This window comes from Oncorhynchus keta, unplaced genomic scaffold (assembly GCF_023373465.1).
Source record: "Oncorhynchus keta strain PuntledgeMale-10-30-2019 unplaced genomic scaffold, Oket_V2 Un_contig_6620_pilon_pilon, whole genome shotgun sequence".
NCBI lineage: Eukaryota > Metazoa > Chordata > Actinopteri > Salmoniformes > Salmonidae > Oncorhynchus > Oncorhynchus keta.
The window spans coordinates 110,916-130,000 of NW_026288961.1; the positions used below are offsets into that span (position 1 = coordinate 110,916).

The 19,085-nt window shown below is 45.0% G+C and overlaps 1 protein-coding gene across 1 annotated transcript in view; it reads left to right on the forward strand.

Annotated features, from left to right (window-relative positions):
- lmbrd1 (LMBR1 domain containing 1) overlaps nucleotides 1–19,055 on the forward strand; it is a gene marked incomplete at its 5' end in the record, with an annotated part of 117,548 nt that extends 98,493 nt beyond the window's left edge. Inside the window, 2 exon segments of the mRNA XM_052511287.1 lie at nucleotides 15,584–15,675; nucleotides 17,595–19,055. Of these exon segments, the coding sequence (XP_052367247.1) occupies nucleotides 15,584–15,675; nucleotides 17,595–17,705 (203 nt within the window).
- Between the last annotated feature and the right edge of the window lie 30 nt (nucleotides 19,056–19,085).

Consider the following 19,085-nt stretch of genomic DNA (forward strand, 5'->3'; position numbering starts at 1 on the left):
CACCTGTGTTCAGTCAGCATCAGGTGAAACAGCACCTCTGTTCAGTCAGCATCAGGTGAAACAGCACCTCTGTTCAGTCAGCATCAGGTGAAACAGCACCTCTGTTCAGTCAGCATCAGGTGAGCCCAGAAACAGCACCTCTGTTCTTTATCAGCCCAAATGGCAGTTTGACTGTTCAGTCAGCATCAGGTGAAACAGCATCTGTTCAGTCAGCATCAGGTGGTCTGTTCAGTCAGCATCAGGTGAAACAGCACCTCTGTTCAGTCAGCATCAGGTGAAACAGCACCTCTGTTCAGTCAGCATCAGGTGAAACAGCACCTCTGTTCAGTCAGCATCAGGTGAAACAGCACCACTGTTCAGTCAGCATCAGGTGAAACAGCACCTCTGTTCAGTCAGCATCAGGTGAAACAGCACCTCTGTTCAGTCAGCATCAGGTGAAACAGCACCACTGTTCAGTCAGCATCAGGAGAAACAGCACCTCTGTTCAGTCAGCATCAGGAGAAACAGCACCACTGTTCAGTCAGCATCAGGTGAAACAGCACCTCTGTTCAGTCAGCATCAGGTGAAACAGCACCTCTGTTCAGTCAGCATCAGGAGAAACAGCACCACTGTTCAGTCAGCATCAGGTGAAACAGCACCTCTGTTCAGTCAGCATCAGGAGAAACAGCACCACTGTTCAGTCAGCATCAGGAGAAACAGCACCTCTGTTCAGTCAGCATCAGGAGAAACAGCACCTCTATTCAGTCAGCATCAGGAGAAACAGCACCACTGTTCAGTCAGCATCAGGAGAAACAGCACCACTGTTCACCCCCAGCGCATTTGTAATTGTTTTTATTTTGTTGATGAAACGGAGGAAAAGGGTATCAGCATCATGTGTAACATATTGAGGCTGGTGGAGGGCCAGGTGAGGATGAGGGAGTCAGTTAAAGATCTGTAACATATTCATATATTTCACATGTAATTATGGCCGAGCACTTCAACCCCCTCACTCTTAGACTAGACCCGGGTTCAAATACTATTTGCAATCATGTCAAATAATGTATCTGTGCTTGATTGAGCTTGCCTGCTGCCATAGAACCATTAGAAAAGTATCAAAACTGCAAATTTGGAACTTCAGGTGTCAATCCCTGACCTTAGAGAGCCTTTTTATTTATCTATTTGGTTAGGTCAGGGTGTGATTTGGGTGGGCATTCACACACACACACACACACACACACACACACACACACACACACACACACACACACACACACACACACACACACACACACCCTCTCTTCCTTATTTGACTTGAACAGACCAGACATGTTGCACTTTCTTTCAATTATTTAATTAAATGTCACTTTCCATCCTTCCTGGCCCTTTTTATTTAGAACAGCACATTTGGTGTGACCATTGGACATTTCTCAGAAAGATTCACTCACAATTTTAAAAAACAGATTAGTAGAGCACTTCCGCTGTCAATTCTGTTGTTGAACCTTGTAATGCTATGAAAGCTTTTAACTAGGGAAGAAGGGGGAGGGAGAGGGGAGAGGGAGAGACTCTTGAGGCCCAGGAAGTCTGGTCTAGTAGAGTACTGTATCATGTCCAGGACTAGTGTGTGTTTTGATGGAGAACGGAATTCAAAATGGAAGGAACCTTGAACGCTGGAACTAGTGTCCTTGTTAGTACTGTTGGAAATAGTGTCCTTGTTAGTACTGTGGGAAATAGTGTCCTTGTTAGTTCTGTGGGAAATAGTGTCCTTGTTAGTTCTGTGGGAAATAGTGTCCTTGTTAGTTCTGTGGGAAAGAGTGTCCTTGTTAGTTCTGTGGGAAAGAGTGTCCTTGTTAGTTCTGTGGGAAAGAGTGTCCTGGGAAAGAGTGTCCTTGTTCGTACTGTGGGAAATAGTGTCCTTGTTAGTACTGTGGGAACTAGTGTCAAATCAAATCAAATCAAATGTTATTTGTCACATACACATGGTTAGCAGATGTTAATGCGAGTGTAGCGAAATGCTTGTGCTTCTAGTTCCGACAATGCAGTAATAACCAACAAGTAATCTAACTAACAATTCCAAAACTACTGTCTTATACACAGTGTAAATAATATGTACACAAGGATATATGAATGAGTGATGGTACAGAGCAGCATAGGCAAGATACAGTAGATGGTATCGAGTACAGTATATACATATGAGATGAGTATGTAAACAAAGTGGCATAGTTAAAGTGGCTAGTGATACATGTATTACATAAGGATGCAGTCGATGATATAGAGTACAGTATATACGTATGCATATGAGATGAATAATGTAGGGTAAGTAACATTATATAAGGTAGCATTGTTTAAAGTGGCTAGTGATATATTTACATCATTTCCCATCAATTCCCATTATTAAAGTGGCTGGAGTTGAGTCAGTGTCAGTGTGTTGGCAGCAGCCACTCAATGTTAGTGGTGGCTGTTTAACAGTCTGATGGCCTTGAGATAGAAGCTGTTTTTCAGTCTCTCAGTCCCAGCTTTGATGCACCTGTGCTGACCTCGCCTTCTGGATGATAGCGGGGTGAACAGACAGTGGCTCGGGTGGTTGTTGTCCTTGATGATCTTTATGGCCTTCCTGTAACATCGGGTGGTGTAGGTGTCCTGGAGGGCAGGTAGTTTGCCCCGGTGATGCGTTGTGCACACCTCACTACCCTCTGGAGAGCCTTACGGTTGAGGGCGGAGCAGTTGCCGTACCAAGCGGCGATACAGCCCGCCAGGATGCTCTCGATTGTGCATCTGTAGAAGTTTGTGAGTGCTTTTGGTGACAAGCCGAATTTCTTCAGCCTCCTGAGGTTGAAGAGGCGCTGCTGTGCCTTCTTTACGATGCTGTCTGTGTGAGTGGACCAATTCAGTTTGTCTGTGACGTGTATGCCGAGGAACTTAAAACTTGCTACCCTCTCCACTACTGTTCCATCGATGTGGATAGGGAGGTGTTCCCTCTGCTGTTTCCTGAATTCCACAATCATCTCCTTAGTTTTGTTGACGTTGAGTGTGAGGTTATTTTCCTGACACCACACTCCGAGGGCCCTCACCTCCTCCCTGTAGGCCGTCTCGTCGTTGTTGGTAATCGAGCCTACCACTGTTGTGTCGTCCACAAACTTGATGATTGAGTTGGAGGCGTGCGTGGCCACGCAGTCGTGGGTGAACAGAGAGTACAGGAGAGGGCTCAGAACGCACCCTTGTGGGGCCCCAGTGTTGAGGATCAGCGGGGAGGAGATGTTGTTGCCTACCCTCACCACCTGGGGCGGCCCGTCAGGAAGTCCAGTACCCAGTTGCACAGGGCGGGGTCGGGAACCAGGGTCTCGAGCTTGATGACGAGCTTGGAGGGTACTATGGTGTTGAATGCCGAGCTGTAGTCGATGAACAGCATTCTCACATAGGTATTCCTCTTGTCCAGATGGGTTAGGGCAGTGTGCAGTGTGGTGGAGATTGCATCGTCTGTGGACCTATTTGGGTGGTAAGCAAATTGGAGTGGGTCTAGGGTGTCAGGTAGGGTGGAGGTGATATGGTCCTTGACTAGTCTCTCAAAGCTCAGTTACCTTAGCTTTCTTGGGAACAGGAACAATGGTGGCCCTCTTGAAGCATGTGGGAACAGCAGACTGGTATAGGGATTGATTGAATATGTCCGTAAACACACCGGCCAGCTGGTCTGCGCATGCTCTGAGGCGCGGCTGGGGATGCCGTCTGGGCCTGCAGCCTTGCGAGGGTTAACACGTTTAAATGTCTTACTCACCTCGGCTGCAGTGAAGGAGAGACCGCACGTTTCCGTTGCAGGCCGTGTCAGTGGCACTGTATTGTCCTCGAAGCGGGCAAAAAGTTATTTAGTCTGCCTGGGAGCAAGACATCCTGGTCCGTGACTGGGCTGGATTTCTTCCTGTAGTCCGTGATTGACTGTAGACCCTGCCACATGCCTCTTGTGTCTGAGCCGTTGAATTGAGATTCTACTTTGTCTCTGTACTGGCGCTTAGCTTGTTTGATAGCCTTGCGGAGGGAATAGCTGCACTGTTTGTATTCGGTCATGTTTCCGGTCACCTTGCCCTGATTAAAAGCAGTGGTTTGCGCTTTCAGTTTCACGCGAATGCTGCCATCAATCCACGGTTTCTGGTTAGGGAATGTTTTAATCGTTGCTATGGGAACGACCTCTTCAACGCACGTTCTAATGAACTCGCACACCGAATCAGCGTATTCGTCAATATTGTTAACTTGAAACATATCCCAGTCCACGTGATGGAAGCAGTCTTGGAGTGTGGAGTCAGCTTGGTCGGACCAGCGTTGGACAGACCTCAGCGTGGGAGCCTCTTGTTTTAGTTTCTGTCTGTAGGCAGGGATCAACAAAATGGAGTCGTGGTCAGCTTTTCCAAAAGGGGGCGGGGCAGGGCCTTATATGCGTCGCGGAAGTTAGTACTGTGGGAAATAGTGTCCTTGTTAGTACTGTGGGAAAGACTGTGATCCCCTTATAGATCTACTTGGCTGTCTGTATGTGTGTGTGTGTATAACAGTTACCATACATAATGTATCATGTAAGAGAAGCCAGCCAGCGCTCACCTTCCTCTCTCTCACCTCCCCTCACACACACACACTCCCCTCGCCTCTGCATCTTTACTGAAGGTTGAATTACCTGATGTTCAAAAGTGGTCTGTGTTCCTCCTCCAGTCTAGGAGCGGTAACAGTGCTCTCTCCACACGCACGCACGCACACGGAACTGGAACAGTAGAGGTGTATTTCAAGGTGAAGTGGGTCAGGGGTGTATACAGTAATTTGTTTAGGCAGACCACTGTAGAGAGCCATCTGTGGAGGCGGAGACTCTGAGCCCTGTAATTCAGCAGGGCAGCTGGGGTGCTGCAGATGGCCGAAGAGGTGGAGAAAAATTAACCGGGAGAAGAGTTGGATGTGTAGGAGAGAGAGGGGAGGAGGTGCAGGACAAAGAGAGAGGGGGAGTGGGAGGCCAATAGAGAGGGAGAAGACAAGAGGGGATATATGACAAAGGGAGGAGAGTGGGAGAGGGAGGAGAGGGAAGGTGGTGCAGGACAAAGAGAGTGGGAAGGTGGTGCAGGACAAAGAGAGAGGGAAGGTGGTGCAGGACAAAGAGAGATGGAAGGTGGTGCAGGACAAAGAGAGAGGGGAGGAGGTGCAGGACAAAGGGAGTGGGAAGGTGGTGCAGGACAAAGAGAGAGGGGAGGAGGTGCAGGACAAAGGGAGTGGGAAGGTGGTGCAGGACAAAGAGAGAGGGGAGGAGGTGCAGGACAAAGAGAGAGGGAAGGTGGTGCAGGACAAAGTGAGTGGGAAGGTGGTCTAGGACAAAGAGAGAGGGAAGGTGGTGCAGGACAAAGAGAGAGGGAAGGTGGTGCAGGACAAAGAGAGAGGGGAGGAGGTGCAGGACAAAGAGAGAGGGGAGGTGGTGTAGGACAAAGAGAGTGGGAAGGTGGTGCAGGACAAAGAGAGGGGGGAGGAGGTGCAGGACAAAGAGAGTGGGGAGGTGGTGTAGGACAAAGAGAGAGGGAAGGTGGTGCAGGACAAAGAGAGAGGGAAGGAGGTGCAGGACAAAGAGAGGGGGGAGGAGGTGTAGGACAAAGAGAGAGGGGAGGAGGTGTAGGACAAAGAGAGGGGGTAGGAGGTGTAGGACAAAGAGAGGGAAGGTGGTGTAGGACAAAGAGAGAGAGAGGGAAGGTGGTGTAGGACAAAGAGAGAGGGAAGGAGGTGCAGGACAAAGAGAGAGGGAAGGAGGTGCAGGACAAAGAGAGAGAGAGGGAAGGTGGTGCAGGACAAAGAGAGAGGGAAGGAGGTGTAGGACAAAGAGAGAGAGAGGGAAGGTGGTGCAGGACAAAGAGAGAGGGAAGGAGGTGTAGGACAAAGAGAGAGGGAAGGTGGTGCAGGACAAAGAGAGAGGGAAGGAGGTGCAGGACAAAGAGAGAGGGTGGTGCAGGACAAAGAGAGGGGGGAGGAGGTGTAGGACAAAGAGAGAGGGAAGGTGGTGCAGGACAAAGAGAGAGAGAGGGAATGTGGTGCAGGACAAAGAGAGAGGGTGGTGCAGGACAAAGAGAGAGAGAGGGAAGGTGGTGTAGGACAAAGAGAGAGGGAAGGAGGTGCAGGACAAAGAGAGAGGGGAGGTGGTGCAGGACAAAGAGAGAGAGGGAAGGTGGTGTAGGACAAAGAGAGAGGGAAGGAGGTGCAGGACAAAGAGAGAGGGAAGGAGGTGCAGGACAAAGAGAGAGGGGAGGTGGTGCAGGACAAAGAGAGAGGGAAGGTGGTGCAGGACAAAGAGAGAGGGAAGGTGGTGCAGGACAAAGGGAGAGAGAAGGTGGTGCAGGACAAAGAGAGAGGGGAGGAGGTGTAGGACAAAGAGAGGGGGGAGGAGGTGTAGGACAAAGAGAGAGGGAAGGTGGTGTAGGACAAAGAGGGAAGGTGGTGTAGGACAAAGAGAGAGGGAAGGTGGTGCAGGACAAAGAGAGAGGGAAGGTGGTGCAGGACAAAGAGAGAGGGAAGGAGGTGCAGGACAAAGAGAGAGGGAAGGTGGTGCAGGACAAAGAGAGAGGGAAGGAGGTGCAGGACAAAGAGAGAGGGAAGGTGGTGCAGGACAAAGAGAGAGGGAAGGAGGTGCAGGACAAAGAGAGAGGGAGGTGGTGCAGGACAAAGAGAGAGGGAGGAGGTGTAGGACAAAGAGAGAGGGAAGGTGGTGCAGGACAAAGAGAGAGAGGGAGGTGGTGCAGGACAAAGAGAGAGGGAAGGTGGTGCAGGACAAAGAGAGAGGGAAGGTGGTGCAGGACAAAGAGAGAGGGAAGGAGGTGCAGGACAAAGAGAGAGGGGAGGTGGTGCAGGACAAAGAGAGAGAGGGAAGGTGGTGCAGGACAAAGAGAGAGGGAAGGAGGTGCAGGACAAAGAGAGAGGGAAGGAGGTGCAGGACAAAGAGAGAGGGGAGGTGGTGCAGGACAAAGAGAGAGGGAAGGTGGTGCAGGACAAAGAGAGAGGGAAGGTGGTGCAGGACAAAGGGAGGAGAGGGAAGGTGGTGCAGGACAAAGAGAGAGGGAAGGTGGTGCAGGACAAAGGGAGGAGAGGGAGGTGGTGCAGGACAAAGAGAGGGGGAAGGTGGTGCAGGACGAAGAGAGAGGGGAAGTGGTGCTGGACAAAGAGAGGGAAGGTGGTGCAGGACGAAGAGAGAGGGGAAGTGGTGCTGGACAAAGAGAGGGAAGGTGGTGCAGGACAAAGGGAGAGGAGGTGGTGCAGGACAAACAGGTGGAGGACAGTCCCTCAACTGACATTAGAAAGAGGGAGAGGTGGTAAACCAAGTTGGGATCCAAAACGAAAATCCCTCCCACAAAATTGAAGTCACATTGCAGTTGTCACAAAACCTATTATTTTCTTGTGTAATAGCCTAACTAGACGATAGTTTATAAAGTTGTCATTTAAATTAAACCAGAGAGGACCCTAACCCCTCCCCCCCAACGTCAGTGAGGTCATCCTGACTGTCTCTACCAACGTCAGCGGGGTCATCCTGACTGTCTCTACCAACATCAGTGAGGTCATCCTGACTGTCTCTACCAACGTCAGCGGGGTCATCCTGACTGTCTCTACCAACATCAGTGAGGTCATCCTGACTGTCTCTACCAACATCAGTGAGGTCATCCTGACTGTCTCTACCAACGTCAGTGGGGTCATCCTGACTGTCTCTACCAACATCAGTGAGGTCATCCTGACTGTTTCTACCAACGTCAGCGGGGTCATCCTGACTGTCTCTACCAACGTCAGTGAGGTCATCCTGACTGTTTCTACCAACGTCAGTCAGGTCATCCTGACTGTCTCTACCAACGTCAGTCAGGTCATCCTGATTGTCTCTACCAACGTCAGTCAGGTCATCCTGACTGTCTCTACCAATGTCAGTCAGGTCATCCTGACTGTCTCTACCAACGTCAGTCAGGTCATCCTGACTGTCTCTACCAATGTCAGTCAGGTCATCCTGATTGTCTCTACCAACGTCAGTCAGGTCATCCTGACTGTCTCTACCAATGTCAGTCAGGTCATCCTGATTGTCTCTACCAATGTCAGTCAGGTCATCCTGACTGTCTCTACCAATGTCAGTCAGGTCATCCTGATTGTCTCTACCAATGTCAGTCAGGTCATCCTGATTGTCTCTACCAATGTCAGTCAGATCATCCTGACTGTCTCTACCAATGTCAGTCAGGTCATCCTGACTGTCTCTACCAATGTCAGTCAGGTCATCCTGACTGTCTCTACCAATGTCAGTCAGGTCATCCTGACTGTCTCTACCAACGTCAGTCAGGTCATCCTGACTGTCTCTACCAATGTCAGTCAGGTCATCCTGACTGTCTCTACCAATGTCAGCGGGGTCATCTTGAGCTAACTTCTTTCCCCTTTTTCTGACTGACTCTCTACCAACGTCAGTCAGATCATCCTGACTGTCTCTACCAACTTCAGTCAGTGTCATCCTGACTGTCTCTACCAACGTCAGTCAGGTCATCCTGACTGTCTCTACCAACGTCAGTCAGGTCATCCTGACTGTCTCTACCAACGTCAGTCAGGTCATCCTGATTGTCTCTACCAACGTCAGTCAGGTCATCCTGACTGTCTCTACCAATGTCAGCGGGGTCATCCTGACTGTCTCTACCAACGTCAGTCAGGTCATCCTGACTGTCTCTACCAACGTCAGTCAGGTCATCCTGACTGTCTCTACCAACGTCAGTCAGGTCATCCTGACTGTCTCTACCAACGTCAGTCAGGTCATCCTGACTGTCTCTACCAACGTCAGTCAGGTCATCCTGACTGTCTCTACCAACGTCAGTCAGGTCATCCTGACTGTCTCTACCAATGTCAGCGGGGTCATCCTGACTGTCTCTACCCAACATCAGGGGGGAAATCTAGAGCCTCTCTGAGGGCGTTTATAATAGCTATGGGGCAGAGTTGATAATGTATGTAAAGAGATTAGGTAGTTTTCTTGCTTAAATAAGTATTGTGCTTGCTATGTTAAAATGATTGACACTTTTTTTCCCCTTTTTCTCAGACCAATTGTGTTTATCTGACTGTTATTGAAATGGCCGAACAATAATAACACAATCAGTTGTTGACTAAAGTCAAGAAGATGAATGCACAGTATATTATTATAGGAAAGCATATCACATATCCGTGGTGGTAGATGGCCTCCCTTATCACCGCACAAAAATAATTGGGCCAGTTACGTAAGTGACAAGCTTCCATGATCAATGGGAAGTGTGAGAATCAAACTGATTAAGTAAAGTGAGCTTCACTTTCAAAGGTTGGTCATTTTAATTCCCTCCAGTGTTCGGGTCTCTCTCACACACACAGGGACGACCATGTGCTTACGGTCCAGCACAGTATTGAACAAATATTGCACTATATTTAGCTAAATATGTAATTACTATATAGCATCTCCAGCTTTTAGAATGGAATAGGATGTTATTCCATCCTCATCTCCTGACCCTTGTTGAACTCTTTCTCTCCAGAGTTGGGTTTATTTTTAAGTCCCTGGCAAAGCCTGTTTCCAATCACATTGTTTGTACTTGTACTTAAGGTCTACCCATTCCTCTGCCCAACAGTATCTGTCCCTACAGCTCCTATTTATTACATCACAACTCCTTTCATTTCCTTCTTATCCATGTAAACTCCCTACCTTTCCCTTCCTGGGACCGGCTCATCAGGTAAGACTGGGGATTCCCCAAACTCTGACGATAGGAAAACTCTGAAGCCGAAGGGCAATCTGACCGTCTCCTCTCTCTCCTCTTTTCTCCTCCTCCTCCTCCTCCTCCTCTTCCTTTCTGCCTCTCCTCCTCTCCATTTAGAGCTGAATAGAGCATCTGACTGGCCACTCTCTTAGGCTCTATCCCAAATTGCACTGTATTTACTATAGAGTGCACTACTTATGACCCAGGCCCATAGGGCTCTCATCAGAAGTAGTGTAGAATGTAAGGACTAGAGTTCCATTTGGACAACAGCCTTAGCCTGTCATGGATACCTCAGCCCTCCAGCCCTGAAGACAAGTGAATTACACAGTTTACCCACTTCTTTTCAAATGCTATTTTTTTCTTGTCTTTCTTTTTTGTTGCACTGTGGTGACTGGAGAGCCGCTTAGCTATTACCCAGGATTCTCCTTGTCTGCACACGCACACACACACACACACACACACATAATTAACCTTCTTTAGAGCTGCAGCGACAGTCTCAGAAGTTTTGAATGGTTAGTTTGTCGTGGGATTTCTGTGACTTGGATCTTTTCTTTGCAGACACTTTGAAGTCACCTTAAATCTCCTGGCCAGATTCAGTATATGATAGTCAAACTGTTTCTCTATCGTGTTGGTTAAAGTTGTGGTTTTCTTCCTTAAAGGTCAGTCATTCTTTTATTTGTTTAAATTCTAAAGAAAACAGCAGCAGTTGCTAGCTTACCCATCCAGTCCCTCACCTGTCTGTCTTTAAAACACATTATATAGATATATAGATACTAAAGATATATTAAGCTTACACTACATATGAAATGTGTACAAGATTAACTGTACATATGAGATGTGGTGTTGCTAAAACATCAGTACATATGAGATTGTTGTTGCTAAGATACAAGGCTACAGTACATGTGTTGTTGCTAAGATACAAGGCTGCAGTACATATGAGATGTGTTGTTGCTAAATACAAGGCTGCAGTACATATGAGATGCTAAGATACAAGGCTGCATACATATGAGATGTGCTGCAGTACATATGAGATGTGTTGTTGCTAAGATACAAGGCTGCAGTACATATGAGATGTGTTGTTGCTAAGATACAAGGCTGCAGTACATATGAGATGTGTTGTTGCTAAGATACAAGGCTGCAGTACATATGAGATGTGTTGTTGCTAAGATACAAGGCTGCAGTACATATGAGATGTGTTGTTGCTAAATACAAGGCTGCAGTACATATGAGATGTGTTGTTACATATGAGATGTGTTGTTGCTAGGCTGCAGATATGAGATGTGCTGTTTAAGATACAAGGCTGCAGTACATATGAGATGTGTTGTTGCTAAGATACAAGGCTGCAGTACATATGAGATGTGTTGTTGCTAAGATACAAGGCTGCAGTACATATGAGATGTGTTGTTGCTAAGATACAAGGCTGCAGTACATATGAGATGTGTTGTTGCTAAGATACAAGGCTGCAGTACATATGAGATGTGTTGTTGCTAAGATACAAGGCTGCAGTACATATGAGATGTGTTGTTGCTAAGATACAAGGCTGCAGTAAGATACAAGGCTGCAGTTCATATGAGATGTGTTGTTGCTAAGATACAAGGCTGCAGTTCATATGAGATGTGTTGTTGCTAAGATACAAGGCTGCAGTACATATGAGATGTGTTGTTGCTAAGATACAAGCCTGCCGTACATATGAGATGTGTTGTTGCTAAGATACAAGCCTGCCGTACATATGAGATGTGTTGTTGCTAAGATACAAGGACAGGTACAGGATGGCAACAACAACTGCCCGAGTTACACCAGGAACACACAATCCCTCCATCAGTGCTCAGACTGTCCGCAATAGACTGAGAGAGGCTGGACTGAGGGCTTGTAGGCCTGTTGTAAGGCAGGTCCTCACCAGACATTACCGGCAACAACGTCACCTATGGGCACAAACCCACCGTCGCTGGACCAGACAGGACTGGCAAAAAGTGCTCTTCACTGACGAGTCGCGGTTTTGTCTCACCAGTTGTGATGGTCGGATTCGCGTTTATTGTCGACGGAATGAGCGTTACACCGAGGCCTGTACTCTGGAGGGGGATCGATTTGGAGGTGGAGGGTCCGTCATGGTCTGGGGCGATGTGTCACAGCATCATCGGACTGAGCTTGTTGTCATTGCAGGCAATCTCAACGCTGTGTGTTTCAGGGAAGACATCCTCCTCCCTCATGTGGTACACTTCCTGCAAGCTGACATGACCCTCCAGCATGACAATACTGCTCATTCTGTGCATGATTTCCTGAAAGACAGGAGTGTCAGTGTTCTGGCCATCGAAGAGCCCGGATCGCAATCCCATGGAACACGTCTGGGACCTGTTGGATCGGAGGGTGAGGGCTAGGGCCATTCCCCGCAGAAATGTCTGGGAACTTGCAGGTGCCTTGGTGGAAGAGTGGGGTAACATCTCACAGCGAGAACTGGCAAATCTGCACTGCGGTACTTAATGCAGCTGATTGCCACACCAGATACTGACTGTTACTTTTGACTCCCATTCAGGTACACAATATTCCATTTATTTTAGTCACATGTCTGTGGAACTTGTTCAGTTTATGTCTCAGTTGTTGAATCTTGTTATGCTCTTACAAATATTTACACATGTTAAGTTTGCTGAAAATAAACGCAGTTGACAGTGAGAGGACAGTTATTTTTTGCTGCGTTTATTACGTGTAGGTATGCAGTAGGTAGGTATGCAGTAGGTAGGTAGGTATGCAGTAGGTAGGTATGCAGTACATTATGACATATGAGTGGTGTTTAAGATTCTGTCGACTGTTACTTCACATTGGAAGTTATCCAGGGATCAGCCCTATCCACAGTGACAGTGACACAGCTTTCTACTTTACAAGAAGAGTTGTAGGCTCTTTCAGTTACCGTGACACAGTTAGCCCGAGGCTGGGTTCCTCTATGGCGTTAACAGCCCCTCTAAGGCACATCAGTCAGGACAGGGGCACTTAATGTTCCATTCTGGGATTTGAAAAACAACAAAACGGGAGCCCTGCCACTTGTTTTGGTATACAGCTAAAGGATGGGCTAGGGAAATGTAACCCCTTCCAAATTCAAAAGGAATTCATTTATAAAAATGTTTTTTTATTAAGAATCCATAGGTGAATATCAACAATTGGAATGACCATTGAACAGATTCTCAGATTGTAGTCTTAAGTGAGGACAGGGCCATCGTTAGTTACACAGTTGCACAGCAAGTGCTTTGCTTGGTAATAAGACTGCATGCAAGTATTTGTCCAGGCAGCAGCTACTCTTTCTGGTGTTTATTATGGATCCCTATTAGTTCCTCTCAAGGCAGCAGCTACTCTTTCTGGTGTTTATTATTGATCCCTATTAGTTCCTGTCAAGGCAGCAGCTACTCTTCCTGGGGTTTATTATGGATCCCCATTAGTTCCTACTAAGACAGCAGCTACTCTTCCTGGGGTTTATTATGGATCCCCATTAGTTCCTACTAAGACAGCAGCTACTCTTCCGGGGTTTATTATGGATCCCCATTAGTTCCTGTCAAGGCAGCAGCTACTCTTCCTGGGGTTTATTATGGATCCCCATTAGTTCCTACTAAGACAGCAGCTACTCTTACTGGGGTTTATTATGGATCCCCATTAGTTCCTGCCAAGGCAGCAGCTACTCTTCCTGGTGTTTATTATGGATCCCCATTAGTTCCTGTAGTACTGTGCGCCTCCGATAGTCTGTTCTGGACTCGGGGACTGTGACTAATCCTCTTGTGACATGTCTTTTGGGGTATGTATGGGTGTCTGAGCTGTGTGTTCGTTATTTAGACAGACACCTTTGTACATTCAACTTGTCAACACTTCTTACAAAAACAAGTAGTGATGAAGTCAATCTCTCCTCCACTTTGATCCAGGAGAGATTGACATGCATATTATTAATGTTAGCTCTCCGTGTACTTTTAAGTGCCAGCCATGCTGCCCTGTTCTGAGACAGCCATGCTGCCCTGTTCTGAGACAGCCGTGCTGCCCTGTTCTGAGACAGCCATGCTGCCCTGTTCTGAGACAGCCGTGCTGCCCTGTTCTGAGACAGCCATGCTGCCCTGTTCTGAGACAGCCTTGCTGCCCTGTTCTGAGACAGCCATGCTGCCCTGTTCTGAGACAGCCATGCTGCCCTGTTCTGAGACAGCCTTGCTGCCCTGTTCTGAGACAGCCATGCTGCCCTGTTCTGAGACAGCCATGCTGCCCTGTTCTGAGACAGCCTTGCTGCCCTGTTCTGAGACAGCCATGCTGCCCTGTTCTGAGACAGCCATGCTGCCCTGTTCTGAGACAGCCATGCTGCCCTGTTCTGAGACAGCCTTGCTGCCCTGTTCTGAGACAGCCATGCTGCCCTGTTCTGAGACAGCCATGCTGCCCTGTTCTGAGCCAACTGCAATTTCCCTAAGTCCCTCTTTGTGGCACCTGACCACACTGCAAGTGATTGCTTTGTCACACTTAATCGTACACACACTGCCACTCTGTGTTTCTTATGGACTTTCATTGACAGTTGAAACCTTCCAACTCACCCTGTTGTTTCTTACAACAACGTTTCTTCAACATGGAAAACAAAACCTACAAGTGAATGCCTCCATATTCCCATTTCATGGAATACATTGCTACATACTGTAGTGAAGAACTCTCATTTGAAGTAAACTCATAACTAGAATAATAACATTGACTAAAAGCAAAGATATTCAAATATAATAATGGCCTGAAGATGTTCCACCCCCACCGAAATCCTTTTACAGGGTCCAATCACACTGCTTCATCTTAACCTCGCAGTGACACTTGATGTAAACGTAATTTACTTTAACCTGTTCCATCTGCCTCGCCTTGGATTGAGAATATCGCCCGTGGACACAGTGTAGTTGGTTAGTTGTTACTTTGCCAGTTCTCCAACCCCTCACACACTGACTCATGCATAAGAACGTAGTCTAATATAAATGCATTAGGATGCTGGATTCACACCAAGTTCTGCTGTTTATCTCCCTTCCCTGCTTTTGGAGTTATAATGTCAAACCCCTTTCTGACTCATAAGAAGGTACTGAAAGCATTTGTATGCTAAGTACATGCAGATTTCTGTTATTTGGTTTATGAGTGCTTTACTTACATTCCATTAACTGTTGCATTGCATGATGGTAGTCTAAAATACATGCAGTAGGATGCTAGGTTCTTATTTCCCTATTTCCGTGTTACTTTCCTTTCTAAAAGAGTAAGAAGGTCCCTATTAGTTCTGAAACCGACAACCGTTAGAATATCAATCTCAATGACAACCATTAGAATGTCCATTTCTGGTCTGACTGGTCTTTTTACTGCATTTGGTTGATAATGGCTCCTACTTACATCCCATTAACTGTTGCATTAACATCCTGGATCAAACAGATGCTGCAGGGCCTGTAATTAATGTCGGAGGCGTCTCTTGGGGCGACCTTGTAATGGTGGTGGTGTTGGGTCACTACCAGTTAGTATAATGCCGTTAATTGCTCCCAGAATAAGATCCTTTAACATTTTAAAGACATAATGGCTGCATTTTCACAGGCAAGCCAATTCTGATTGGTCAATAGACCAATTATTGAAAAAATGATCAGAATTGGGCTGCCTGTGTAAACGCAGCCATAGTGACTTCAGTGAACTCCTAAGGCTGACCATGTTGTGCTGTTGAAACATATAAATATACATATAAATATATGCTTGTTTTTGTGTCATTTAATATACATTTGCCGTTCCAAACACACAACACTTGAAGTCTAAACTAAGTTTAGAGAACTAAGATTATCTCCTGATGTCAAACTAACGCAGTGTTAGCAAAGACTCAATTATGTTCTTTCTATTTTTTTGTTTTCTCACTTTTTCAGACGAATGCACAGTGACGAGGTCGTACCTTTTCCTCCACAAGTTCTGGTTCTTCAGTACCATCTACTACTTCGGTAACTGGGTGTTTATCGGGGTATGTGTTGGAAACTCAAAGATTTGGTTGACAATGTTCTTGCAAAAATGTCACAGATAGTGTAACTATAAGTGCAATTTATAGTGTAAAGGCAGATCAGATTTACTGAGTACTGCTGAGTCTGCTAGAATTATAGCTGCAATTAATTGATTGATTGGTTAAATTGTTTGGACATTAAAGATGACTGCCATACTAGCGTCCTACTTAAACTGCATACGCATTTACTTAAACCATATACTAATGTACTTAAACTGCGTACTCATTTACTTAAATCGCATGCTCATTTACTTAAACCATATACTAATTTACTTAAACTGCGTACTAATTTACTTAAACCGCATCCTCATTTACTTAATCTGCATACTCATTTACTTAATCTGCATACTCATTTACTTAAACTGCGTACTCATTTACTTAATCTGCATACTCATTTACTTAATCTGCGTACTCATTTACTTAAACTGCGTACTCATTTACTTAAATCGCATGCTCATTTACTTAAACCATATACTAATTTACTTAAACTGCGTACTAATTTACTTAAACCGCATCCTCATTTACTTAAACTGCGTACTCATTTACTTAAATCGCATGCTCATTTACTTAAACCATATACTAATTTACTTAAACTGCGTACTAATTTACTTAAACCGCATCCTCATTTACTTCATCTGCATACTCATTTACTTAAACCGCATCCTTATTTACTTATACAGCATCTTCATTTACTTAAACCTTAAACCTGGTCCTTCTGTAGCACAGTTGGTAGAGCATGGCGCTTGTAACGCCAGGGTAGTGGGTTCGATTCCCGGGACCACCCATACGTAGAATGTATGCACACATGACTGACTGTAAGTCGCTTTGGATAAAAGCGTCAGCTAAATGGCATATATTATTATTATTATTATTATTATAAACCGCATCCTTATTTACTTATACTGCGTACTCATTCACTTAAACTGTGTACTCATTTAAACTGCGTACTCATTCACTTAAACTGTGTACTCATTTAAACTGCGTACTCATTTACTTAAACCGCATCCTCATTTACTTATACAGCATCTTCATTTACTTAAACCGCATCCTTATTTACTTAAACTGCGTACTCATTCACTTAAACTGTGTACTCATTTAAACTGCGTACTCATTCACTTAAACTGTGTACTCATTTAAACTGCGTACTCATTCACTTAAACTGTGTACTCATTTAAACTGCGTACTCATTTATTTAAACCGCATACTCATTTACTTAAACCGCATCCTCATTTACTTAAACTGCATACTCATTTACTTAAACCGCGTACTCATTTACTTAAACTGCATACTAATTTAAACCGCTTACTCATTCACTTACACCGCATACTAATTTACTTAAACTGCGTACTCATTTACTTAATCTGCATACTCATTTACTTAATCTGCGTACTCATTTACTTAAACTGCGTACTCATTTACTTAATCTGCATACTCATTTACTTAATCTGCGTACTCATTTACTTAATCTGCGTACTCATTTACTTAAACTGCGTACTCATTTACTTAATCTGCATACTCATTTACTTAATCTGCATACTCATTTACTTAAACTGCGTACTCATTTACTTAAACTGCATACTCATTTACTTAATCTGCGTACTCATTTACTTAATCTGCGTACTCATTTACTTAAACTGCGTACTCATTTACTTAATCTGCGTACTCATTTCGGCGTTTGAACTAGTAGAATTCATTGGTCTTTTCTGACTCACATGTTTGACGACAGCTGATAATCAGATAAATTGACCTGCTGTACTATGTTCTAAATTTCACATACTAGAAAACTTTATTTTTTTCACATACTATTTATATAGTACGCTAGTATGGGTATTGGGAGATGGTCCATGACTTATTTCCATTTGTTCCATGTTTTCCACCTGTAGGTTTTCCTCATCGGCCTGTTGGTGTCATGTTGTAAGGGGAAGAAATCAGTGATCGAAGGAGAGGTGGAGGCAGATGACTCTGACATGAGTGAAGACGAATATGTCCACTGACAAGACCACAGCCTGCCGGACCTGGGTTCAAATACTATTTGAAATGTTTTAAATACTTTTGAGCATTTGCTTTAGCCTGCCTGGGAGTGTCGGGTGGGCGGGGTTTGCATGTTCTGGACTTTTCTATTGGTTCACCTGCAAAAGGCAAGCTTAATCAAATACAATTGAAGTATTTTAAATAATTTTAAACAGTGTGCCCTAATGAATATGGCCCAGGTCTGCTACCTGCATGGACCAGGAGACATTTGAACCGGATTGGTTTCTGTTACAGCTGGTTTGCTATAACATAAGAATATGACATTTGGATTGTTCATACAAGGCAGTAAAACTTTAATTTGCACTGTTGTTTTCTGGTTTCTGCCTGAGATTGGTTAATATTCCACAACGTTGTGTTGATACTGATGTATTATAACAGGAGAGGGTGATGGTGAGGTTGCTTTTTTCTATTAGGGCAACTTTTTGTTTTTTGTTCAGTCAAGTGTCTTTGTTCAAAGCAGTACGTAAACCCTGAATGCATCCCAAATGGCACCTTATTTCAAATATAGTGCACTTCTTTTGACCAAAGCCCTATTGGACCCCGGTCGTAAGTAGTGCACTATATAGGAAATAGTGTTCCATTTGAGATGCAACGCTCTTTGTGTTACTATGGGTATGTGCCTGTTGTTTCAAATGTCATCTCCACCAATTCCATGTTTTATGATTCCAAAAAGAATGATTTAGTGTTGCAAAATTCTGGTATATTTTCCAAAATGAGAGGATTCTGAATTCCCTGCTTATTACCCTCACTAATTCTGGGAATCTTCAAATGGGGACGAAAAAGAGAGAAAAAGCAGGTGAAAGTTCCTAACATTTTCCAACCCTAAGAAAGATCCCTGGTTGAGAACCAAACGGTGGTACTGGATGTTGTGGATCCTGAAAAGACAAGATGTCGTCGGGGAAACATAGTCCACGATTACTTTGTTTCTTATTTATTTGAACTCGGCACATTTTTGTTGTCATGTACATTTCTGTAATATATGGCTGGATAAATGTTTATTTTAGCCTTTAACAGATGTATTATTTTTAAGATGACTAACTTAGCACATTCAGCATGTTAACTTACAGCAACAAATATGGACATGTATTTGAGACCATATTGATAATGCACATTGCTGAGTTAAAATATATATTCTCTTATCCCTGATTTTGGTTGTGTTTGGTTGGCCTTAGCTTGACTAACTGTTATTGCGTTGATGAATTGATTTGCTGTAAAGTTATCTGAACATGAACCGAGCATAATATCGCTTGACTACTGATCACGATGTCAATTTACTTTATGAATTTGGAATAAAATATGAATTCTGAATTGATTGTTGCTGTATTTACGTTGTTAATCTATAC